General features: G+C 43.8%; 1 protein-coding gene across 8 annotated transcripts in view; it reads right to left on the minus strand.

Moving 5' to 3' along the window:
• PICALM (phosphatidylinositol binding clathrin assembly protein) overlaps positions 1-27,440 on the minus strand; it is a 175,341-nt gene that overhangs the window by 57,006 nt on the left and 90,895 nt on the right. Inside the window, exon 13 of one of the 8 annotated variants that reach the window (XM_033948931.1) lies at positions 743-886. The exons of 6 other annotated variants lie outside the window; for them this stretch is intronic. In XM_033948931.1, coding sequence (XP_033804822.1) covers positions 743-886 — 144 coding nt within the window. Of the gene's footprint in view, positions 1-742; positions 887-20,980; positions 21,060-27,440 lie in introns of all 8 variants that reach the window. One more of the 8 variants, XM_033948929.1, reaches the window with a different exon arrangement.

Genomic DNA, 27,440 nt, shown 5'->3' on the forward strand with positions numbered 1-27,440 from the left:
CTCAATTGGTATTTGTTAGGCTTAGGGGGTATTTGGCTTGAAAAGGTTGAGAAACACTGGGCTAGATAGAGCACACTCCAGGATCAACTTAACAAATTTTATTTTATTTATTCAATTTTCTATACCGTTCTCCCAGGGAAGCTCATAGTTTACATGATTTTATTCAGGTATTCAAGCATTTTTCCCTGTCTGTCCCGGTGGGTTCACAATCTATCTAATATACCTGGGTCACAAGGGAGCTGAGGCTGTAGCTTTAATCACTAAGCCACACTCTCCCCCATACAGGTATGTACGTATGTTCTAAGAAAAGCCTTAAAGCTTGTACCATACTATAAAATACTATACTTGTTCTGGCTATTTTATAAAGGCACTTGCCATATATTGTCTATAAAATTCTCCGTTATAAACAATACCTTAGATAGGATGAAGATTTCAATCCACAAAACTTGCTCTCCTTTCTAAAGGCTCGGTTACTCTTTGTTATGTCATTTAAACCAATAAAAAGGAAATCTAAGCTCTATAGCATTTTCATTCTTATACCAGAATGATGATTTAAATTTCATATTTATATGACACAGAAAGATTTGCCTCAGTTAAAGACTGAGATCATCTCAGTATCCATGTTTTTTAATGCTTATCTGTGTTTGTTATGCAGGATAAGCTATCAAACACTTATAAATATCTAATAAAAAAATTTGAGAAGTGCAGAAAAAGCTATAGGATTTACTGAATAGTACTTTACCAACAAACATTTCATGGCTAGTTGTAAAAATAGATGTATCTGTAGATACAACAGGTAGATGGGTAGCTTCACTAGATTTTGTGAGGAAAGGATTTAGGCTTGAAATGGCATCATCAACAGCATCTACAGCAGAAGAAAAGGGATCTGTGCAGACCAAGAAAGAGAAGCAGAGAAATGGAAGGACAAATATTAGGTATTAGTAACAGAAAGGAAAGACACATATAAACACATGCAGAAACAAAAGAAAGCAGCATGTTCTTGACTAGGGCTAGCAGAAGGAAAAATGCTATACCATCTCTGGCACTTTTTACATTAAAGTATTAAAAACCCAAAGACTAGTTAGTACATCTGAGTGAAAACAGCTACAGGGGTATACCAAGGTAGATGTTTCCAGTTCCTCACAAAGTAATTTGCTGAGGATTCCAATAATGAAAAGTGTACAAATACAAAATAGGTTGAGGTAGCAAGGCTTTTTCAGTCACAAGCCCCGAGTTACAAAATGCACACTCTTAAGTACTGTGGTCTGAGATGAACCTTTTGTCCTTGCAGAAACATTTAAAGGTATTCTTGGTATGTATTTTGGAAAATCAAGAAACTATGGTGGAAAGAGATTAAAGATAATCTTCTTTCTTGTAAATAGGTGTGTCATTCTGGACTGATGGGTATTCAATCTGAACCACAAGAAGGTATCAATCACAGTTTTCAACTCATCCTCCTTACCCAGTGTACTGTATTGCCCCCTTCAATTTGTACTAAACCAGGTGATAGCCCCTATTACGATAAATATAAGAACAGAGGGCACAAGAAGATTGCCCAAAAACACAGTTGAATTCTGGTCTGCCCTGTAACAAGTATATGAATACTATTAATAACAAACTACATAGAACAATTTACGAGAGGAAAATATCAGCCAGCGTAAACCTTTATGGAGCTCTATATATCCCAACGCCTTTTGTGTCCTTACACATGTCTTCATCCTTGTATAATCAAACTGATATTTTAAAAAACCTCATTCCAAGAACTGACATTCTTGTTTGAGGCAGTATGTAGGCTCATCATAAGACATGTCAGAGTGGGGTTCCAGAAGACTATCAAAGTAAGAACTTAATCTTTCTTTCTAGTGCAATAGACCTCCTGTCTTTTTAGAATGAGAAAATACCTAGAGTAGAACCCCTGATTTCTCTGAGGAGGGGGGGGGGGGCACTACTTCTATGGATTTAAGTTGAAACAGAGCCTCTATTTCCTGAAGAAGAAGAAGGGGAATCTGCCGAGGGATCAAAGACGACTCTCTTGGAGGATGATTTGGAGGTTTGGAGAGAAAATGAAGAGTAACCTTTCTTGATGACTTTGAGGACCCACAGATCTGTTATCAGAGTCCAACGTTGATAGTATATTTGTAGACAAATTCCAAATGTTTGAGGAAGAGGCTGAGATAGGGGAAAAGCAGCTATGCCCTCGAGAAGTGTGTCACAAAGACTGAGTAGGCTTTTGAGTAGCTGTCGTCTGAGGTTTTTGACATCATTGGTGTTTCTGCTTTCTCTGCGGTCTAGATACAGATGGTTTAGCAGCACATCACCACTGGTAGGAATAAGAGGGCTTGGCAGGCTGCTTTGAAAATAAGAATAGCCTTACTGGGTCAGACCAATAGGCCATCAAGCCCAGTAGCCCGTTCTCACGGTGGCCAATCCAGGTCACTAGTACCTGGCCAAAACCCATGGAGTAGCAATTTTTCATGCTACCAATACAGGGCAAGCAGTGGCTTTCTCCATGTCTTTCTCAATAACAGACTATGGACTTTTCCTCCAGGAACTTGTCCAAACCTTTCTTAAAACCAGCCACGCTATCTGCTCTTACCACATCCTCTGACAATGCATTCCAGAGTAGAGAATGACTCATGGAAAAAATTTGTCCCCGTCTCCACGACCACCATCCCTGTCCCTGCCCCGTCACCACTGTCCCCGCAACTACTATCCCTGCAGCATCCATACAAGCCTCAGTACTGCAATATTTAGCTTATTCCTTCCTTATAAATCAAAGTTCTGGCTGCTGAACTAGAGAAAGCTGGCAGGGCTTTGTTTATAAATTTTTATCAACACAACTAATATACTACTTTATCCTAAAGCAAAAAAATAAAATAAATAGAAATTTTTTTTCTACCTTTGTTGTCCGATTTCTGCTTTCCTCATCTTCTCATTCAATTCCTTCCATCCACTGTCTGTCTTCTCTCTGCGTCTTCCATTTGCTCTATTACTGTGCCTCTCCCTTCACCCCCCCCCCCCAATTGGCCTGGCATCCATCTTCTTCCCTCCGCTCCCCCCATAGTCTGGCATCTCTGTCTTCCCCATTTCCCTTCAGCGTCTTCTCCCCTCTCTGTCTTTCACATTTCCCTTAAGCATCTGTTCCTCTCCACCCCCTTTCAGCATCTGTTTCTTTCTTTTCTACCACCACCTTTCCCTCTCACCACCTCACCACCCTTTAGCACTCCTCGCACGGTCCGAGCATCTCCCTCCCTCCCCCTTACCTTCGCGGCGCGTTTTAAGCTTAGAGAGCAACTTGCTCAAGCCGCCGAACTCTGCCTGTAGTTGTGTGCGTCTGTGGGTGGAAGTTTCTCCTCTGACTCAACCGAAGATGCGTCAAGAGGAGAAGCTTCCGCCCACAGATGCACGCAACTGCAGGCAGATTTCTGGCGGCTTGAGCAAGTTGCTCTGTAAACTTAAAAAGCACCGCGAAGGTAAGGGGGAGGGAGGGAGATAGATAGATTCGGCTGGTAGGTAGGAAGGAGGGAGGGGGCCGTGCGCATTCCCTCCCTTAACTGCGGGGATAAGGCCATTTACTGCTCCACATGGCGGTGGATGGCCTTGTCCCCGTACCCACAGTGAGCACTCCCCCCCTCCGTTTTGGTGGGTAACAGCCATCGTGTCATTCTCTATTCCAGAACTTAACTGGTTTAGTCTTTGTTAAGATAACAGGAAATGTAGAAATTGAAATAAAGAATCCTGCTCGTCAACATGGAATTCTGATACAGGCATCATCCAAATTTGTCCATAGTACGGCTCTCACGCCCCGGAGGTAATGATGCAAAAACTTTGAATTAGAAGATTTTTTTAAGGGTTGATTCCACCACTAAAGACCAATGTTGAAGCTGTGATTTATCAAACCCTGGACAAGAAATGATTCTGTATAGGGAATAAAGTTTTCTTGGAGCAACTGTAATGGTTAAAGGTGTTTCCCAATTCTTAAAAAGAGCCTCTTTAAGAATGCCATGCAATGGTAATTTTAGGAGCTCTTTAGGAGGTTGGCACAGTGGTTAAAGCTACAGCCTCAGCACCCTGAGGATGTGGGTTCAAACCCATGCTGCTCCTTGTGACCCTGGGCAAGTCACTTAATCCCCCCATTGCCCCAGGTACATTAGATACATTGTGAGCCCATCATAACAGACAGAGAAAATGCTTGAGTACCTGAATAAATTCATGTAAACCGTTCTGAGCGCCCTTGGGAGAATGGTATAGAAGATTGAATAAATAAATCATAATCAAAAGCCTCCAGGCACTCCACACTGTAGGCAGTGTCAGCTTCTAATTTAACAGTCAAGGCTTTGCCAAGCTGTCCAATGTATTTGGTAAAGTGAAGACGATCTCTGTCGATGAGGTGTTTTCTGAGACGATGATAGGTCTCAAGGGATGCCAGAAGACTCAGGCGCAGATAATATAGGTGAGCAGTCTGAATCAGAACATTGGCCCAAATCATACAGGAGAGTTGGTGACGTCGAACATCATGAAGAACGATGTGTACGTTTTCGGTACCATTCTGATGGAGATGAGGAAGAGGATGGATGGGTTTTCCTCTTATGCTTTAAAGTTTGAGATTGATGTGATGAGGATCAACATCTCGATAGTCAATGCGTTGAAGGAGGAGAGTGATACCTTGAGGAGCATTGATGTGATCGATGCCTGGAGGTTGAACATTGTCGAGATGGAAAGTGATGATTCCTCACAGGAAAGTCCAGAGGAGTGCAATGCTCTGGTGGACAACGGTACCCTTAGGCCTTGTAATGCTATGCTCAAGCTGGGCCAGTACCAAGGGAAAGCACAGTTACTTACCGTAACAGGTGTTATCCAGGGACAGCAGGCAGATATTCTCAACATATGGGTGACGTCAACCATGGAGCCCCAATACAGACAGCTTCACAAGCAGACTTACTTGAAGAACTTTTTGGAAAGTTTGTGACTGCCACACCGCGCATGTGTGAGTGCCTTCCCGCCCGACGTAGGGCGCGCATCTCCTCAGTTCAGATAGCTAGCTAAGAAGCAAACCAGGGGAGGTGGGTGGGTTGTGAGAATATCTGCCTTCTGTCCCTGGATAACACCTGTTACGGTAAGTAACTGTGCTTTATCCCAGGACAAGCAGGCAGCATATTCTCAACATATGGGTGACTTCCACGCTAACTAGAATAGGATGGTGGGAGTGTTGGCAATTCAGAAGAATAAATTTTATAAAACTGCCTGGCCAAAGTGGCCATCCCATCTGGAAAAAGAATCCAGACAATAATGAGAGGTGAATGTATGAACCGAGGACCATGTGGCAGCTTTGCAGATTTCCTCAATAGGAGTAGATCTAAGGAAAGCTACAGATGCCGCCATGGCTCTAACTTTATGGGCTGTGACTCGACCCTCTAAATGCAGTCCAGCCTGAGCATAGCAGAATGAGATGAAAGCAGCCAACCAGTTGGAGATGGTTTGCTTTGACACTGGATGTCCCAACTTGTTTGGATCGAAAGAGATAAAAAGTTGAGAAGATCTATGTGGCTTAGTTCTTTGTAAGTAGAAAGTCAAAGCACGCTTGCAGTCCAAAGTATGACGAGCTGTTTCTCCAGGGTGAGAATGAGACTTTGGAAAGAACACTGGAAGTACAATGGATTGATTGAGATGAAATTCTGAAACAACTTTTGGTAAGAATTTGGGATGAGTATGGAGGACCACCTTGCCATGATGGAATACTGTGAAAGGTGGGTCTGCTACTAAAGCTTGCAGCTCACTGACTCTGCGAGCAGATGTGAGAGCAATGAGAAAAACTACTTTCTAGGTGAGATATTTCAGATGAGCCTTAGACATTGGTTCAAATGGAGGTTTCATCAATTTGGCAAGAACCACGTTGAGGTACATTAGATAAATTCTGAGTCCACTGGGACAGATAGGGAAAATACTTGAGTACCTGACAGTACAAATCGCTTAGATAAACCTTGATAGGTGGTATATAAAAACGTAATAAACTTGAAACTTGTTTGAACAAAGGAGTCAATGCAATGTGCTAAGAGCGAGGATTGGAAGCCTGCGTCCATTGAGAAGCCAGGGTCCACTGAGGAACTCTGAGGTGAAGTCTGGCAAAAGGAGTCACGTGAACTGTAGAGGCCATGTGACCCAAAAGAACCATCATGTGTCTCGCTGATAGTGAAATGAGGGATAACACTTTGTGACAAAGATGTATGAGAGTATCCTGATGTTGTTGAGGAAGGAATGCTCTGAGGTGCACAGTGTCCAATACAGCTCCAATGAACTACAGATATTGAGAGGGCTATAGCTGGGATTTTGGAAAGTTGATTTCAAACCCCAAACTTTGGAGGAACCAAATAATCCGTTGGGTCACTACAATAACTCCCTGAGATGTGGAGTCTTTGATGAGCCAGTTGTCCAGGTACGGAAAAACCTGAAGACCATGGTTGCGCTGAGACCACTGCTACTACCACTAGGCGTTTGGTGAAAACTCTGGGAGATGATGCCAGGCCAAAAGGTAGCACTCTGTATTGAAAATGATGATTTCCCACCTGAAATTTGAGGAACTTGCGGAAGGCTGGATGAATGAGAATGTGAGTTTAAGCCTCTTTGAGATCCAGAGAGCATAGCCAATCATTGTGATCCAGAAGGGGATATAAGGATGCTAGAGACAGCATCTGAAATTTTTCTTTGACAAGAAATTTGTTGAGAGCTCTGAGGTCCAATATAGATCGTAGATCTCCCGTCTTCTTCGGGACAAGGTAGTAACGGGAATAAAACTCCGTGCTCTGCTGTTCCAGAGGAACTTTCTTGATGGAACTGAGATGAAGCAGAGCTTGAGCTTCCTGAAGAAGAAGGGTGAGCTTTGACGAATTGGAAGGACACTCTCTTGGAGGGAGATCTGGTGGAACCTGAAGGAATTGAAGAGAGTAACCCTCCCTGATGATTGTGAGGACCCAGAGATCGGATATAATCAGTTCCAATCGTTGATAAAAATGATGAAGATGAACTCGGATGGGAAGAGAGGAAGACAGAGGCAGAAAGATTGATGTTATGCTCTGTGTTAGATGGTCAAAAAGGCTGAGTGGACTTGGGCACAGCGGGAGTTTGAGGTTTACACTGCCATTGTTGTTGTTGCTGCTGTTTCTTATGAGGCAGCCTTGAATAAGGTGCTGACTTCTAAGGATAACGCCTCTGATAAAATGGAGGAGGTCTATAACTCTTAACAGTGGAAGGCTTCAGCTTCGGCCGAATTATAGAGGCAAACGACTGACTGTGAAAACAAGAAATAAACACAAGCCGCAGCAATGAGAAGACACATAAAGAATTAATTCTCGCACAGAGCCTTGAAACGAGGGCTTCTCAGCTCCATGGAAAACTTAGAATTGAGGAGATGATGAGGAGACGTGCACTCTTCGTCGGGCGGGAAGGCACTCTCGCATGCGTGGTGCGGCAGTTGCGAACTTTCCAAAAGTTCTTCAAGCAAGTCTGCTTGTGAAGTTGTCCGTATCGGGGCTCCGTGGATGATGTCACCCATATGTGAGAATATGCTGCCCACTTGTCCTAGGATAATGAACATTCTGTTATTGAGCATTTAAAAATAGTAATGGTTTTCTAACTCACCTACTAACGCCACAGTGGCACTCTTAACAAACGAAATCAAATGCAATGCATGTGTAGTCTACTCAAAGCACTAATCAAAAAACAATAAAATCATTTGTACAAATGTTTTAGGGGGGAATAAAACACCACAACACTGTCAAAGCTTACTAATCTTAAAATGAACCTTTTACATTGGTGTCTAATAGTTGCTGATGTACCAAGTCAACCAATTAAAGCAGTATCTTACAAAAGTTCAAAATGCACTGTGTAAATAAATATGCAGCTCTACATTAAAACAACACTGTTTTTTTTGTGTGTGTTTAATCAGGAGGTAACTATAAAAACAGTCTCTGAAAACATAGATAGAAAAAAATCTTACAAAAAAATTATGGACACAAATATACAGGGATGAGAAAGGCTGCCCCTGACTTCCCCCATTATTGCACATCACACAGATTGGTTTCTGATATTTAAGCAAATGTAATATTAAACAAAGGGAACTGGAGTAAACCCATAAAAAGATATTAGGTTCTTACCTTGCTAATATCTTTTCTAGTAGATGTGTGTGTCATTCTGGACAGACAGGCATTCTCCCCATGCTCGTGAGCCATGCAAAAGGAATACACTCCATCTTTTCAACACCTCCTCCTTCACCAGAGGGCTCTGCTGCCCCTTTCAGTTTGTACCAAAGCAAATGATAGCCATCTACAGAAATACATGTGAAGGAGGGTTACGGGGAAACTCCCTGAGCTATAACTCTGTTCTGCTCTGAAAATAAAGCAAACGTGTGATAGTATATGATGATCTTAAGGTGGACAAACAGGTTGAAACGGCAACAGTGAAAGCTAGAAAGATGCTTGGGTACATAGGGAGAGGAAAGGCCAGTAGGAAAAAGGAGGTATTTATGCCCCTGTATAAAAACTCTGGTGAGGCATCATTTAGAATATTGTGTACAATTCTGGAAACTGCACTTTCAAAAAGATAAACAGGATGGAGTCAGTCCAGAGGAAGGGTTTTTCAGATACCCCCTCCCCCCTATTTTCCCCATAAACTGTTACAGCCTTAATCACTTTGACATGTGCTATGGATGTGCTGCAGCCTGCCTCTGGGAGAAGAAATCACTGCCTCATTGGAACTGTTCTCCAATTCTGAAATCTTTGGGTTGCCAGCTGGACTCAAGTCTGACTGATTCTCAACCCCGTGGACCTGCACATCTGAAAGGGGGGGGGAGACAAAATGCAGTCAGCACCCTGAAGAGCCCTGATGAACCCCCTATGAATGCCTGACAGCCTGCGCTCCAGCTCCTGTGATCCAGTAGGCAAGCAAAGCTTCTAGGGGACCAGACCTCGAGCTCCACAAAAGTTTCTGCAGGCTGGCCAACAGAAACCTGTCAGCTGCAAACCTCAGTCTGATTCTTTTCCATGCAGGCAAAGTTTTCTCCGGATCCGGGGAGCTCAAAGCACTGAAAGCCACCAAAACCCGCGAGAAACAGACCAAAAAAAATAAAGAAATAAAACAGAACAGATCAGAAACACTACTTCCGGCTTGTGTGCAAAAGGAAAAATGAAAGGGCAGCAAAGCCCTCTAGTGAAGGAAAAGCTAGAGTGGATTCCTTCTGTATCTCTCGCAGGCACGGGGAGTATACCAGTCGTCCAGAACACTTCTATTGCACTAGAATATGGTTTATGAATTATTACTTACTTTATTTAATGAACAAAATAATCTAACACCCATATCACCAATGTACAAAAGGAATTGCCTACTTGAACAAACTAAACTGATTAAATTAGAATCTGCCATGGATAGATTACAAAGCCATGGATAGATTACAGTCAGCCTTGTTGAATTTAACCCTCACTATACATTCAACTTTACCATGAGAGCATTTGTGTCCCGTAAGTGTCCTTGTTTGTCTGTCACAATTAGATTATAAGCTCTCTCAAGCAGGGACTGTCTCTTGTGTGTTAATGTACAGCACTGCGTGAATTTGGTAGCATTATAGAAATGATAAATATTAGTAATATGAGAAGAAGTAAGTTACCACAAAGTTTCTAAAGAATGCTATGCCACAATCAAAGATAATTCCAAAAGAGATGAGAAAAAAAGTTGTTAAGAAATATCAGCCTGGAAAAGGCTATAGTCATTTCTATGCTCTGGAATTCCACTAAACCAGTTTGAGAGCCAAGTAAACGCCAATGGAAGACTTGGAACAGTGACTGGCCTGCCAAAATAACTCCCAAGATAAATCAATTTACAATATCCAAATTTACTTAGAAAATGCAGAATCAAACTAACAAAAAGTTCAGAATTGAAACACCCAACAAATAAACTTTAAAGCACACAAAAATCATAAGCACAAATCAATCTACCAGCAACAAACATGAATAACAGAAACCATCTGCAGTGAACTGTAAGGAGTGCAATATAGTTATGCACTCATCCACAATTGTCATCATAGGTCTCCCATAATTTTCATGCATTGTTTTGTTTTTGCAATAAAACTGTTCAAACACTTACCGTATATACTCGAATATACACGTAAGTCGACCCGAATATAAGTAGAGAGCCCCATTTTCACCCCAAAAAGGAGGAAAAACGGTTGATTCGAATATAAGTTGGGCAGTTTAATATTCAAGTGCCCTGCCCTGTCAGGCTCTGCACCCAGCTCCCTTCCTCCCGTCAGACTCTGAACCAACAGCCCCCTTCCTTCCTTCCCTCCCTCCCTCCCCTGGCAGGCTCTGTACCCCTCCCTCCCCTGTCAGACTCTGCACCCAACCCCCTCCCTCCCAGGCTCTGCAACCTGTCTCCCTCCCTGTCCTGTCCATTATACCTCCTCTGCCAATTCCTGGTGGTCTAGAGGTGCGGCGGGCAGGAGCGAGCTTTCCACACTCCTGCCCACTACTAACCCGGTCGGTCGGTGGCTGCTGCGAGTTCTAGTTTCTTCAGCCACTGAGCGGCACTGAGCAGGAGTGCACTTTGGCGCTGCTGCTCGGCACCAAACAGCTTCCTGACTGGCTCCCGAAAATTTTGACCCAAAAATCCCAATTTATATTCAAGTATATACGGTATCTTTTTTTCTTTCAATGAGTTTCAATAAATTCCAAAAATTAATAATGACCAACACTTAAACTGCAATATGCTGTTCCTCTAGACCCAGAGAAATAGCACATTGCAAATAAAAAATAAAAAAAGCAATGGGTCCAGAGGAACAGTACTTTGCAAGTTAAGTATTATTCATTTTTGAAACTCATTGAAAGAAGAGAAAATAACACCAGTTTGAACTGTTTTATTGCATAAAAAAGAAATTATGGGAGACCTATGACGACAATTGTGGTTATGAGTGCATAACTATTAGTGCTGCCAGATTCAAATCAACTCACGATTCGAATCAGGTGAATCGATTTAAATCGATTCAAATAAAAAAAAATATAAATAATCGGCTTCCAGATTCCATGACTGACCCTTCCCCCGTGCCTTCCTACAACAGGAGCGGCAGCGCTGCCTCTTGCTGGCTGTTCGCTGCTGCTCCTGCTTGAGGGGGGAGGGTCAGTCGGAAAGGCCTGCCCATGTTCTCCCAGCTTCCCCACTCTTACCTTAAGCTAATACGGCAGCCTGCAGGATCACTGGTGCTATAGCGATCCCTACAGCTGCCGTCATCCTCAGCGGCACATTCAGCACAGTTACTTACCGTAACAGGTGTTATCCAGGGACAGCAGGCAGATATTCTTAACACATGGGTGACGTCACCGACAGAGCCCCGGTACGGACCTTTTTAACTAGAAAGTTCTAGTTGGCCGCACCGCGCATGCGCGAGTGCCTTCCCGCCCGACGGAGGAGAGCGTGGTCCCCAGTTAAGATAAGCCAGCTAAGAAGCCAACCCGGGGAGGAGGGTGGGACGTAAGAATATCTGCCTGCTGTCCCTGGATAACACCTGTTACGGTAAGTAACTGTGCTTTATCCCAGGACAAGCAGGCAGCATATTCTTAACGCATGGGTGACCTCCAAGCTAACAGAGAGGGAGGAGGGATGGTTTGCCATTAGGAAAATAAATTTTGTAACACAGATTGGCCGAAGTGTCCATCCCGTCTGGAGAAGGCATCCAGACAGTAGTGAGTAGTGAACGTGTGAACTGAGGACCAAGTGGCAGCCTTGCAGATTTCCTCGATGGGCGTGGAACGGAGGAAAGCCACAGAAGCAGCCATAGCTCTGACCCTGTGGGCCGTGACAGCACCTTCCAGTGAGAGACCGGCCAGAGCATAACAGAACGCAATACAGGCAGCAAGCCAGTTGGAAAGCGTCCGTTTAGAGACAGGACGACCTAGACGGTTAGGATCGAAGGTCAGAAAGAGCTGAGGGAACGAGCGGTGAGCCCTGGTACGGTCAAGGTAGTATGCAAGGGCACGCTTACAATCCAGCGTGTGCAACGCCTGTTCCCCATGATGAGAATGGGGCTTAGGGAAAAAGACAGGCAACACAATGGACTGGTTGAGGTGAAAAGCCGAGACCACCTTGGGAAGGAATTTAGGATGGGTACGCAGAACCACCTTGTCATGGTGAAAAACAGTGAACGGTGGATCGGCGACCAGTGCATGCATCTCACTAACCCTCCTGGCAGAGGTGATGGCAATGAGGAAAAACACCTTCCATGTTAGAAGTTTGAGCGAAGTTGTGGCAAGAGGCTCAAAAGGGGGTTTCATGAGGGCTGATAAAACCACATTCAGGTCCCAGACGACAGGAGGAGGCTTCAGAGGTGGTTTGATGTTGAAGAGGCCTCTCATGAACCGGGAAACCAGTGGATGAGCCGTGAGAGGTTTTCCGAGGATAGGCTCATGAAACGCAGTGATGGCACTGAGGTGGACTCTGATTGAGGTAGACTTGAGGCCAGCGTCGGACAGAGAGAGCAAATAGTCCAGTACAGTTTCCACCGCTAATGAGGTGGGATCGTGGTGATGCAGTAGACACCAAGAGGAGAACCTGGTCCACTTCTGATGGTAACATTGGAGGGTTACTGGAGGGATGCTGGAGGCATCCAAAATGCGACGGACAGGCTGAGACAGATTCTCTGGAGAGGTCAGCCCGAGAGAAACCAAGCTGTCAGGTGGAGCGAAGACAGATTGGGATGCAGTAGAGACTGACGTTGCTGCGTAAGTAGAGTAGGAAACACAGGAAGAGGAATGGGCTCCCTGGAGCTGAGCTGAAGCAGGAGGGAGAACCAGTGTTGGCGAGGCCACCGAGGAGAGATGAGAATCATGGTGGCCCTGTCCCTGCGGAGTTTGGATAACGTCCGCAACATCAGAGGTAGTGGAGGAAAGGCATAGAGGAACCGATCCGTCCAGTCGAGCAGGAATGCATCTGGGGTCAGACGATGAGGAGAGAAGAGTCTCGAACAGAACTGGGGCAGCTGATGGTTGTGAGGCGCTGCAAAGAGGTCCACCTGCGGAGTGCCCCAGCGAGCAAAGATGGAGTGGAGTGTTGAAGGGTCCAGAGTCCACTCGTGAGGTTGAAGGATGCGGCTGAGATTGTCGGCTAGGGAGTTCTGTTCGCCCTGGATATAGACAGCCTTGAGGAAGAGATTGCGGGCCGTGGCCCAGGTCCAGATGCTGAGAGCCTCCTGACAAAGGAGGCGAGATCCGGTGCCGCCTTGCTTGTTTATGTAGTACATGGCGACTTGATTGTCTGTGCACAGGAGAAGAACCTGAGGGCAGAGAAGGTGCTGGAAGGCCTTGAGAGCATAGAACATGGCTCTGAGTTCCAGGAAATTGATGTGATGTTGACGCTCCTGAGGGGTCCAGAGTCCCTGGGTGCGTAGATCTCCCAGGTGAGCTCCCCACGCATAGGGGGAGGCATCCGTGGTTATGATCATGGAGTGAGGGGGTAGATGAAAGAGTAGACCCCTGGAAAGATTTGAGGAGTTCAACCACCATTGAAGAGATTGCTGAAGAGACGATGTCACAGAGATGGGATGAGAAAGAAGATCCGTGGTCTGTGACCATTGGTTGGCAAGAGTCCATTGAGGTGTCCTGAGGTGGAGTCGCGCCAGAGGAAGCACATGGACCGTCGAGGCCATGTGGCCCAGGAGGACCATCATCTGTCGGGCAGGAATGGAGTGATGAAGGAGCACATGACGACAGAGGTGGAGCAGGGTCCGTTGACGGTCGGAGGGGAGAAACGCCCTCATTAGTGTGGTGTCGAGAACTGCTCCAGTGAACTGAAGTCGCTGTGTGGGAAGCAGATGCGACTTGGGGTAGTTGATCTCGAACCCCAGGAGATGGAGGAAAGAGATGGTGTGATGAGTGGCTTGTAGCACCAGTGGAGACGTAGGTGCTTTCACCAACCAATCATCCAAGTAGGGGAACACCTGGAGGTTGTGAGACCTGAGGAAGGCTGCCACCACAATAAGGCACTTGGTGAACACCCTGGGCGATGAAGCGAGGCCAAAAAGTAGCACTTTGTACTGATAGTGACGGTGCTGTATCTGAAACCGTAGGTAGCGACGTGAAGTCGGATTGATTGGGATGTGAGTGTAGGCCTCTTTGAGGTCCAGGGAACATAGCCAGTCGTGTTGAGAGAGAAGAGGGTAAAGCATGGCAAGGGAGAGCATTCTGAACATTTCCTTGACCAGACACTTGTTGAGGTCCCGGAGATCGAGGATGGGACGGAGGCCTCCTGTCTTCTTGGGAACCAGGAAGTAGCGGGAGTAGAATCCCTGACCTCTTTGGTCCGGAGGCACCTCTTCGATGGCATTGAGAAGAAGGAGGGATTGGACCTCCCTCAGGAGGAGGGGGGTTTGGGAGGAGTGAGAAGCAGACTCTACGGGAGGATTGTCTGGTGGAAGAGTCCGGAAGTTGAGAGAGTAGCCGTGGCGAATGATGTTGAGGACCCATTGGTCTGATGTGATGACCTCCCAACGGCTGAGGAAGATTTGGAGGCGACCTCCGATAGGCTGAGGAAGAGGCAATGATGATGGGAGACTGGCTATGCCCTGGAGGAAAAAGTCAAAAGGGCTGAGATGGTTTTGACGGAGGGAGAGACTTGGCAGGTTGGTGAGACTGTGAGCGAGCCTGAGATTGATGCTGTTGACGAGGTCGGCGAGGCTGCTGTTGAGGCGGGTTGAGAGGTCTGGCCGAGAACCTGCGCTGGTATGAAGACTGCTGTCTGTAGGTGTGAGCAGGTGGAGTCTTCTTTTAAGGTTTAATCAGAGTGTCCCACCTGGTCTCATGTGCTGAGAGTTTCTGGGTTGTTGAGTCCAGGGACTCTCCGAAGAGTTCATCACCCAGACAAGGTGTGTTAGCCAGGCGGTCCTGGTGGTTAATGCCCAGGTCAGAGACTCTCAGCCATGCCAAACGTCGCATGGCCACCGCCATGGCAGATGTGCGAGAGGTCAGCTCAAATGAGTCATAGATGGAACGAACCATGAATTTCCTGAGTTGGAGGAGGCTGGAAATATGTTGCTGGAAAAGAGGGACCTTACGTTCAGGAAGGCATTTCTGTAAGGAGGAGAGCTGTTGCACCAGATGCTTCATGTAGAAGGAGAAGTGGAAGGTGTAGTTGTTGGCTCTATTGGCTAACATGGTATTTTGGAAAAGGCGCTTACCAAATTTATCCATGGTTTTTCCCTCTCTGCCAGGAGGGGTGGAGGCATATACACTGGAACCCTGAGATTTTTTCAAAGTAGATTCCACCAGGAGGAACTCGTGGGGCAATTGAGGTTTATCAAACCCTGGAATTGGAATAACCCGGTACAAGCTATCCAATTTACGAGGGGCTCCAGGAACCGTGAGGGGAGCTTCCCAGTTTTTATAGAAAGTTTCCCGTAAGATGTCGTGGACGGGCAACTTCAGAAATTCTTTGGGAGGTTGCTCAAAGTCTAGGGCATCGAGGAAAGCCTGAGACTTTTTAGAGTCGGACTCCAAGGGAATGGAAAGAGCTGCTGACATCTCCCTAAGGAATTTGGAGAAAGAGGATTGCTCTGGTTTGGAGACGGTGTCGGTCATGGAGGGTTCTTCATCGGTTGATGAAGCGTCCTCCTCGGTACCGTGAGGGGAGTCTTCCCACAAATCTGGGTCCCTAACGTCGGGGTGCGTACGTTTGGACATCGGTGTGGAGGGCTCGGCATGGTGGGTCTTTGAAAGAGATTTGCCTGAGCGCACCGAGGCGGTACCGGGTGAGGAAGACCGATGTCGTTCCTGGGACCGGACAGGATCGGCAGCATCACGGGTACGTACTGTAGGTGTTTCTGCCAAGAGCACCGGCATGGAAGTATTAATCGGTACCGAGGGGGTCGACACCGATGGGACAGTGTGAGGCTCGGATCGGTCCTGTACCGGAAGGTGCGGTGCCAGCAACGCCGGCAACAGTTGTTGGAGCTGTTGTTGCAGCTGCTCCTGTAACTGAGTTTGGAGTATGGCCGCGATGCGGTCATCCAGGGGAGACACTGGTACCGCTTTTTTCTTCTTCGGTACCATAGGTGCCGCTCTACGCTCCGGCGATGAGGAGGCCGATGATGAGGCACTCACCGAGATCGGAGCAGAGCGTTTGCGGGGCCGGTGCGGCGCCGGGAGGGCCGGTGTCGCAACCGTGGCAGGAGGGCACTCAAGGGAAGTGAGAGACTTCTTAGTCGGCTTACCTGGGCCCAACGATCCCGAGGAAGGGTCCGGTGGTGTCGATGTCGTCGGTGCCGACTTTTGTGGTGCCGTCGACGTCGCAGCCGGTTCCATGGCAGATCCGGTACCAAACAAAATATTTGGCTGGATCTGCCAATTTTTCAAAGTACGCTTTTTAAGCGTAGCACAGCGGGTGCAGGTGTCAGCCCGATGCTCTGGACCCAAGCACTGGAGGCACCAATTGTGTGGGTCGGTGAGGGAGATCGGGCGTGCACACCGCTGGCACTTCTTAAAACCCGGTTGAGGGGGCATGAAGGGAAACACGGCCTCCGCAAAATTGAATCCGGAGGCCTGTATGGTGGCAACAGGCCCCGCCGGGGCCGGCCTGAAAAAATAAAGAAAACTCGACGAGTTGTTTTTTGTTTTTTTTTTTGAAAACAAAAATAAAGGGAATCCGATAAGAAAAAAGGAAAAAAGTGAGAAAATACGCGAGTGGGAAGGCAAAAATTAGTTTTTCAACGGCCGTTGAAAACACATGCGTCTTCTTCGCTCCGTGGAAACTGGGGACCATGCTCTCCTCCGTCGGGCGGGAAGGCACTCGCGCATGTGCGGTGCGGCCAACTAGAACTTTCTAGTTAAAAAGGTCCGTACCGGGGCTCCGTCGGTGACGTCACCCATGCGTTAAGAATATGCTGCCTGCTTGTCCTGGGATAATCTCTGCTACGGTCCCACCAGGTGACGTCAGGGAAAGGATCGCAGCAGAGAGAACATGCCGCTGAGGACGACGGCAGTTGCAGGGATCGCTATAGCACCAGCAATCATGCAGGCTGCTGCATTAGCTTAAGGTAAGAGCGGGGAAGCTGGGGGAAACATGCAGGCTTACGGAGGGAGCAGGCCTTCATGGCAGGGGGGTAGGTCTTTGCAGCGGGGAGGCAGGCCTGTGCAGAGGGAGGAAGAGGAGGAGGAAGAGTGCATTTGTGGCGGGAAGGCAGGCTTTCGCAGGGGAGCAGGCCTTTGGGGCGGGGAGGCAGGCCTGTGCAGAGGGAGGAAGAGGAAAGAGGGGAGATGCCAGACCTGGGGTGAAGTGAAGGGAAGAGAGACCAAACCAAAAAGAGTAGGATGAAAGCAGAGGAGAGGTGCTAGACTAATGGAGAGAGAAATGCAAGACCACAAGGGTACAAAAAGGACAGATACTGCTCCAAAGTAGGTGGGCAGGGTGCAGGGAGAAAGCCTGTATCTGGGGAAGGGGATACAGGAGGTAAGGAAGAGAGAAAGAAGAAGCTGGATATGGGGAGAGACATGAAACAGAGATAAGATGCTGGGCATGGAGGGAGCATAGGAACAGGGACACAGAAGAGAGATGCTGGATGAAAGGGTAGTTGAGAAAAGGAGAGATAGTGGATCTGTGGATGGTGGGGTCCATCGCTGCAGCTGCGGGGGGATGGAGATGAAAAAAAGCAAAGATGCCAGACCTCCGGGGGAAGAAAGGGAAACAGAAAGGGAGGACAGAGATGGAAGACAACCAGAGCCTGGGACCAACATGATTTGAAAAATGACCAGACAACAAAAGGTAGGAAAAAGAATTTTATTTCCATTTTGTGATTATAATATGTCAGATTTGAAATGTGTATCCTTCCAGAGCTGGTGTTAGAATGCGAACATGAGCTTGGATTTAAGAGAGAGAGGAAAAGTATTTTTTGTTTGTTTATTTTGTTTACACCACAGGACCAGTGTGGGTAGGAGATGGCAAAGGGGGTGAAGAGACTATAAAATTAACCCACCAGGATGTTTGAAAAAAAAAACAAAAAACAATTGGGCAGAAAAATTGAATCGAAAAATCGATTCAATAGGCTGAATCAAATATTTTTTTCCTGAATCGGGCAGCACTAATGACTATATTGTACTCCTTATAGTTCACTGCAGATGTTATTCATGTTTGTTGCTGGTAGACTGACTTGTGCTTTTGCCTTTTGTGTGCTCCAAGTATTTTTGCTGGGTGTTTCAATTCTGAAAATAACTCCAAGGGCACAAATAACACCAAGAAGTCACAAAACATTCCAGAACACCTGGAGCTGATGGGTCTCCTTGAGAATACTATAAGATCTTAAAATCTGAGATAGCTTGGCTGAGATATTTAATGACCTTCTAGGGCAGGGGTGTCAAACTCATTCACATAAGGGTCCGAAATCTAAAACACAGGCTAAGTCGAGAGCCGAATTTTTTATTAAGATACTTAGTCTTAGTAAAAGAATAGATCCTTCCTTGCCCTAAGACACTTGTGGCGCAGTCAGGCACTTCTGTGAAGCGCCCTGCTCTTACCTAGCTTTTACACTGGAACTGCAAATGGGTACTGCCTGCAAATGGGTAGTGAGGCAGCATGGTGAGGAGCTTGGAGTGCCATTGGGACCAGGGCTGCACAGTCAAGCACTTAGATGCAACATAGTCACCAAGGGCCACATAAAACTGCCAGTTGGGCCGGATTTGGCCCCCAGGCCTTGTGTTTGACATGCGTGTTCTAGGGAGGGGTTGCTGCTTCCTTCAATGTATATGGCTAATGCAGCTGTCCTGCCCAAACCAGGCAAACACCCAGCAGCTTGTGCTAATTATAGACCCATCACACTTAACATTGATAAGAAAATCTTTGCCAAGATTTTGTCCAATAGACTAGAAGATATTCTGCCTGCAATAATTCATTGGGATTAAAGCAGGAGTGTACTCGACCTGATTTCATGGCTTCAAAGGAGGAAGTCCAAAGCCTTTGTGTAGTGCTAGATATAGAGAAGGTATTCAATCTGGTCAAGTGGTCAGTTTGAGGTAATGGAGCTAGAGTTTCAGCGGATGCCCTCTTGAGGCCGAGGTTCCTTTAAGAAAGAAAATATCATCTTCTACCTCTACACAACCAGTGATATACTTAAATGTCTTGATCATGTCTCCCCTCTCCCTGCGTTCTTCGAGAGAGTATATCCACAATCTGTCCAGCCTTTCCTCGTATGCTCAAGGATCTCACGTACGAGGAAAGGCTGGACAGATTGCAGCAGGGTTCCATTTCCTAATTTCAGACAGAGCATACTTAGAAGAGCTATGATAGACACATTATATGGACCTTTTTCTTCAGAGCTCCCTCCTGGGATGCCCACTCCCTCCTGCCACCCCCCTCCAAGCATCCCCTGGCAGGAGGAGTGCCCAATTCTTCCTGCCTCCAACCCCACCCTCCAAGCATTCCCTTGCAGGAGGGATGCCCACTCCTTCCTGCAAGCAGGCCACCCCCCCCAGAGCAGAACCCACCACCCTAACAGCCCCTCAGAGCAGAATTCCCCACCACGGTACACCCCACCTCCCAAAAGAGCCCCTTCCCTGGCATCCCCCAAGAACAGAGCCCCTACGCCGGCACCCCAACCCCTTCCCCGTATCTTTTGTAGTACTGCTGGCCAGAGAGACTCAAGACAAAGTTAGACAAGTTCCTGCTGAACCTGAACGTATGCAGGTAAGGCTAGACTCAGTTAGAGCACTGGTCTTTGACCTAAGGGCCACCGCGGGAGCAGACTGCTGGGCACGATGGACCACTGGTCTGACCCAGCAGCGGCAATTCTTATGTTCTTGCTGCGGTCAGCTCAGCGGCAACGCGATTCTCTAACCAGCGCTTGTGACATGGATGCCAGTTAGAGAACCAAGGTTTTTAGGTGGGGTTAGGCATCTGTCTGTTAGGACAGACGCAATTCTGTATAGGATGCCCGTATGCGATTCTCAAAAGCCACTTAGGTGGCTGCTGAGACTGGATGTCCTATTCAGAATCAGGCCCTGTATGTCCATCACTTAGAAGTAGCCATATTTAAAAGCTGCTCAAGGAAAAGGATCTTAACCAAACACCAATTTTTAAAACGAGTTCCAGAAATGATCCAGGAAATTATATCTCGATGGGTCTGAAATTGATGCTGGGCAAAATGGTACAGACTATTATAAAGAACAAAATTACAGAGCATATACATAACCATGGATTAATGCGAGAAAGCCAATATGGATTTAGTCAACGGAAATCTTGCCTCACTAAATCTACTGCATTTCTCCGAAGGAATGAATAAACATGTGGATAGGTTAGCTGGTCGATCTTGTGTATTTAGATTTTCAAAAGGAAATTAGAAAGTAATGGGATAGGAGGTAATGTCCTATTATGGATTAAGAACTGGTTGAAAAATAGAACAGAGAGTAGGATTAAATGGATCAATATTCTCAACGGAGAAGGGTAAATAGTGGGATTCCCAAGGAGTGTGTGCTGAAACCGTTGCTTTTTAACATATTTATGAATGATCTAGAGATGGGAATAACTAGTGAGATTATTAAATTTGCTGATGGCACAAAGTTGTTAAATCACAAGAGGATTGTGAAAAATTGTGTCAAAGAGACAAACCGCCAGAAAAGGCCATAGACCACCCAAAGTAGGGCACTGTCAAAGGCTGGCACCCATTCAGTTTGAACTTCTTTGACCCATAAGTGCAAAAGTAATTTTTTCAAATATTTACAGTTCATGCAGATAATGAACCAGTTTGTAGGTCTTCCAGTGTGGTTCCAAGAATGAGTTATTGCCATTGTTGCTGCTAAACAGCTTGATTTAAATATTATTGACTTCTGTTAGCTGGGATTGTTAGGGTTCAGGAGAGGAAGGGGTAGGCTGAGGGAATTTAGAGGATTTTTTTTTCTCTCTTTCTGTTTTATGATATGAATATAAAATCTCACATCAAAAGTTGCTTTGCAAGCTTGTCTCTTACCTGTGTATTTAGTAAGTTGTCTTGGCACAACTGTGAATTGTAACTGTTCCCTTTATTGACCTCTCATTTTGATGATGTGCTAATAAAAAATAAAGTGCAAAAAAAAAAAAAAAAAGATTTCTAAACAGCAATATGAAGACTTAACAAGTAATAGGAAGCATTTGGTTGCAATTATTCCTGCTAAAGGTGGTGCAACCAGTTATGTTTTTCACATGCAATATGGGTATTGGATAAATTTGTTCCTTAAATAAATTAAATAATTTTAAAAATGTGGGTTCTCTGTTTAATATCATATTTTGTTTAAATATCAGAAACCAGTGTGCCATATTTGCAATAATAGAAGAAATCAGGAGGGAAATGAGACTACTTTTTCACACCTTCTTATATATTGACAGTTCTCCCAACTAAAGCTCGCACAAAGCCAGTTTAAAATAAGAAAAAAATGGGTGGCAATAGTTCCCAGAAAGAAAAAAAAGGGAGACACATATATACTGTTTTTATGTTACAAAGAATTCTGTGCATCTAGATGCTACACATCATCCATCCACCTTGCCCCCATCTAATATCTGCACTTGGCCCCTTAGATACATAAGCTGTATTGTAAAAGAGTATTGTCATTATCTATTCCCCCCCCCCCTTTTATCAAGCTGCGCTGCTAAGCAACTCGAGCTAAATGCTGAGCCACCTACAGGAATAGACTGGGTGACTCGGCATTTAGCTCACGCTGCTTGGCAGTGCAGCTTGATAAAAGGTTAGAATATGTTATTTGAATATTCTAATGTGTGCTTATTAGATGTTGCATAAGTATTTTGCTGACACTGTATTACTTCTCTGCCATTTGAATTTCAGTGCTTTTAAGTATATTTTTGAAATTTTTGTGGTAGTCCTATTATTAAGTTTCAATTTGTTGATTTTGAGTTTACCTCATTCATTGTATTTATATTTAATCTTTTTATTATTATTATTATTGATACACTGATAAAAATTTTAAGTTTTATGTTGAATTGTTCTTGCTGTACACCACCTTGGATGAATCTCTTCATAAAGGCGGTTAAAAAATCCCAATAAATAAATAAAATCAGTGATGATTACTTTACAAAAGGAAAATGAAAAACACTACACTAAAAGTACGAGTATAAAATATACAAAAAAATCTGAGAAAACTACAATTACATGTCTAAGATGATATGTTGATCAGTAACTATATGACTAGAGAAATATACTGAAATCATGAATTATGTTTACACCCACAGGGGGGGGTCTCTGTTTTAAACTCAGCACAAATGCTGTTATCCTCATAATATTTTTATTGATATCACACCTCTAGCTGATATTAATTGCCTTGTTTTATATATCCATTCACACTGCATCATATTATTGAGTTCTAATTATGCTTTGTATTTGGAGAACCTTAGACTTTAGTTTTAATTTTGTGACTATATTTTATCATTTACATTGATATGCTTTTAAATATGTTCCTATTATCTTTTTCGCTCTTTTAAACCCCCAACTCAGGCAGTTCACCAAAATACAGACTGTACCATGACTCTCAAACTTTGCTTTTCTTACTTCCTTCTTGTAGCCAACTACACTTTTCGAGCATGAAAAATTAGTAGTCCAATTACTACGAGGGTTGATTCATAAGTCATGGCAACTATTTTCTTACCTCTCAAAAATGCACCAATACTGGTAATCTAATATATATGTTTGAAGTACATGACATGTACTTAATGTTGCCAAAACATGACATTTGAAATCATTGTTTTATTATGGCATACAGCAGAGGTGTCCAACCTTTTGGCTTCCCTGGGCCGCATTGACCGAAAAAAATGGACACCCCTGGCATAAAGTATACAACATGAACAACAACAGTCCAAGTATAAACTGTTTTAACTGTCCTTCAAAGTAGAATCCCTGATTGTCTTGTGCGTCATCCAGTTCATGAGACACACACTGTAGTTTTACAAGTCATTTCTGCTGTACTACATGTGTCATGCAGTATAGAAAAACCATCCACACTGTTGCACATCATCATAATCCTACATGACAACGCTTTGAAGGATGTTAACAGTTAAACATACTCACTCTCAAGCTGATTTAGTGAAACAGCTAACATTTATTACTTGTTTGTTAATAAAACAATGATTTCAAATGTCATGTATTTTTCATGCTCCCCTACCAGAGACCACTGCACTCATCTCTCATCTGGTGGCAACATTAAGAAGTACATGTCACACACTTTCAAACGTATATATTAGATTTCCAGTATTGGCACATTTGAGAGAAAAAAAGTGAGTAATATATATAACTTCTGAATTTTTTGAGAAAAAAATAGTTGTCATGGCTTATGAATCAACTCTCATTATCACGACTAACATAATTCTCTCCCAACGATCAAGCTATTATGAGGCCACACAGAGGTCCCATCTTCTTATCTGACCCATAAAGAGATTAAATTGCAAGAGGCAAAACAAACACTGTACCAGCCAAGCTCCCATGAAAAGCAGAGTGAACCAATACAAATTAATTACACCAAAAATGTATTCATATATAAGCATTAGAAACCCAATATGGCCATGTTTCACCCTAATACTGCATCAAAGGCAGGCATAGTAACAAAATAAATATACAAAAACAATGAAATGAAAACTGCAGAAACATATTAAATTTTGAAAGTGTAATGAATCATTAAGGTGGGCTTTTACAAAAACTGTACTGCTGAGCTGTTCATGCTAAATGCCAAGTCACCCATAGGAACAGAATGGGCAGCTTGGCATTTAGTGTGAACTGCTTTGCAGTACAGCTCTGTAAAAGGAAATACGGTATAAGTGCACCGTTTTGAAAGGAGAAGCTGAAAACAAAAGAACAAGAACTCAAAAGGCTCTAAAGCTTTCAAGAGATTTATGTTTTAAAAGACAAAATGCCTACCTACACTGAACACACCACCAAAAAGAACTCTGTAAAGCAAGAAACCAGCAAAAGTAGCACCTAATTTATCTCCTTTTGTTACTTCAAGCCTGTAATTGATAGCTGCATACATCTTTTTTTTTTTTTTAAATGGACCACATTTACAAAACCAGAAAGGCATCCTTGCTGTCCCTCATGCCAGTAGCTCCTCAGGATGACAACAAGGCTCCAATTAGCCCACAGGGGCTGCTGCTCTGTTTAAGTTGTTCCAGTGGAACCTACAAAAAACGTCACTCTTGTGTGCACAAGTCTTCCAAGCATACCAGAAAGTTTGGGAACCTCTGGAAAGGTGTCCACTCTCTCTCATGTCAGTAGCTCCTCTGGATGACAAATAGGCCTTATTTTGTGGGCAAAGAACTCAGATAAGAACATTAAAAAATGCCATACTGGATCAGACCAATGGTCCATTGAGCCTAGTATCCTGTTTACACAGTGGCCAATCCAGGTCATAAGTACCTGGAAAAACCCAAATAGTAGCAAGGGAGGAATGGCTGCCTCAGCATCCTGAGGTTGTGGGTTCAATCCCAGTGCTGTTCCTTGTGACTATGGACATGTCACTTAACTCACGTAACCCTCCTTTGCTCCAGGTACCATAGTTAGATTGTAAGCCCACTGTGACAGATAGGGAAAAACTGTAGAGCACCTGATCAATGTAAACCATTTAGGATATAAGCGATATATAAAATAGCAAAAATAAATAAATTCCATGCTACCAATCCCAGAGCAAGCAGTGGCTTCCCCAATGTCCATCTCAATAGCAGATTATGGACTTTTCCTCCAGGACCTTGTCCAAACCTTTTTTTAAACCCAGCTATGTTAACCACTGTTACCACATCCTCTGACAACCATTTCCAGAGCTCAGCTATTCTTTGAGCGAAAAAATATTTCCTCATTGTTTTTAAAAGTACTTCCTTGTAACTTCATTGAGTGTTCCCTAGTCTTTGTAATTTTTGATAAAGTAAAAATAGGATTCATTTGTACCCTGTCTACACCACTCAGGATTTTGTAGCCCTCAATTATATCTCCTTTTAGGCAACGCTTTTCCAAGTTGAAGACTCCTAACCTCTTTAGTCTTTCCTTATATGAGGTGTTTCATCCTCTTTATCATCTTGGTTGCTCTTCTTTGAACCTTTTTTAATTCCAATATATCTTTTTTGAGATAAGGCAACCAGAACTATGCACAATACTCAAGCTGAGGTTGCATCATGGAGCACTAGAGAGGCATTATAATATTTTTGGTCTTATTAACCATCCCAATGTGGCTAGATTCACTCAACTGAGAAGGAAACAATTCCTGGAATTAAAGTATGTGTACCTGCTTTGGGAGGTAGTAGAGGAGAGTTTATAGAAGTGCTTAGTTGATTGGCAGGGTAAGAATTATGTGTTCTTTGATCCTACAACTTAAAAGTTTTCTGAATAATAGTAAAAGTTCCTCTGATTTCTTTTTTTTTTTAAACTTGGATGAGGTTAGGATCTTTGATTAATACTCCTAGAATAGTTTAGAATCGTTCTATTGTGGGATAGGATTAATTCTATTCTATTTATTTATTTTTATTATTTGGCAAGCGGGTTCCTGAAACGTGAGCTATAGGTTTATTTTAGGCCCATTTCCATTATTTTTATTGCGTGAAATTGTATATTTTCTTTGTATATTATGGTTATGTAAAATGAATTTTCTACTAAAATATGATCAGTACAGATATTAAAAACAGGAAAAGGTGTTAATGTCGCCAGCATTGCTAGCTTCCAGCTTTACACCACTCATTTTTGAGGTATTTTCTACAACATTTTTTGGGTTGCACTTTTAATGTAATTAGGCTGTCTTGAAACATACTCTCATAATTCTGAGAGCCTTTAGAGCTGTTGGCTTCCTTTTTTTCAGTCTTTTCATAGTTGTGCATTTAATGATTCATTACAATTTTAGAAAATGTTAAATTATTTTCTAAATCTTAACATTTTGCTAAACTTAATTTTAGTTAATCAAAAAGGCTTGAACTTTTCAATTTTAATATTAATATTAAGGAAGAGTTCTATGCAAATACAAACACTTTGCATACCTGATCCTTGTGTTTTCAAAGGGGAAAAATTTCTGAAGTGAATCTATTTTATTAATTAATACTGGAAGTGGAGATTTCAGACTCCTGGATTCTATCATAATATTTTGAAGTATTGTGGCATTTTAAATATTTCATATACAGTATACTCCAGCTTCAAAGGACTATGGGGTCCTTTTACTAAAGCCACGGCAAAAGTAGCCTTAGTGCACCTCTTAGATGTGTGGCGTTTCCTCATGCTAAGGCTACTTATGCCACTGCCAGAAAAAAGACAACATTCCCATTTTCCTAATTAATGGCCATGTGCTAATCTTCCCATTGGCATGTGACAATTAAACAAAGTTACTACATGAGTCTTACCAACACCTATTGTATAAGCCAGGGGTAGGGCACTCCAGTCCTCGAGAGCCGTATTTTAGTCGGGTTTTCAGGATTTCCCCAATGAATATGCATTGAAAGCAGTGCATGCAAATAGATCTAATGCATATTCATTGGGGAAATCCTGAAAACCTGACTGGATTACGGCTCTCGAGGACCGGCGTTCCCTTCCCCTGGTATAAGCAGTAAGGACCTATGTGCTAATCAATTCGTGCATGGCAATGTCTCACATGCTGATTAGCACCATCATACCCACCCATTCTCTACGCCCAAACATGCCCCCTTAGAGAAATTATGAAAAAAATATGTTAGTGCACAGTGTACATGCACAGATAAGAATATTTACTATGGGACAGCAGTAAACGTCCCACTGTAAGCCCCTTTAATGTGTGGTAAGCGTGCGCTAGCACTTACAACAATTTAGTAAAAGGTCTGAGTAGCATTTAATCATTGTTTTTAAAAGTGTTCTTGATGAAGGACAGAGATTTGAGGCATTAGTTTTTGAATGGGTTCTAAACGAACAATAGACGTTTCCCTCTTTTACAGACTGTTGATACCTTTCCATGTGTACGACTACTGGATAACTTGCAGAATTTTCATCACATGCCTTATCTAGAATTTTTTGTGTTATACATATGAATTCTAATCAAGTGTTTGTCATCCTATAATTCAGCTTTTAACATATGTGAAATTTTATGTCAGCTACAAGCTACAGCTACAAGCCTAACAAAAGAGGAGTACAACCTGCAGAGGGGACCTGGCCACAGTTCTGGGAAGGCTACATGGACCATGTTGGTTTATCTGCTGTAATTTACAACACTTACAACACTTAAGAGAAAACTACAAAACAAATATTTCACTTTAAACAGATATACTAAGAAATTTTTTTTTTTTTAAACCCATCCACCAACCTCAAAACTACAAAAATAAAAAAATTAAGTTTTGTGTCTTTTCAGAAAAGAAGCGATATGGATAGCTTTGAAAAGAGAAGATGGAACTACGTGAATTGTGTCATCGAGAACATTTTGGCTTCGTGGACTATGGGATGATTTTCCAAGGGC

The sequence above is a fragment of the Geotrypetes seraphini genome, chromosome 6 (genome assembly GCF_902459505.1).
Source record: "Geotrypetes seraphini chromosome 6, aGeoSer1.1, whole genome shotgun sequence".
Lineage (NCBI taxonomy): Eukaryota > Metazoa > Chordata > Amphibia > Gymnophiona > Dermophiidae > Geotrypetes > Geotrypetes seraphini.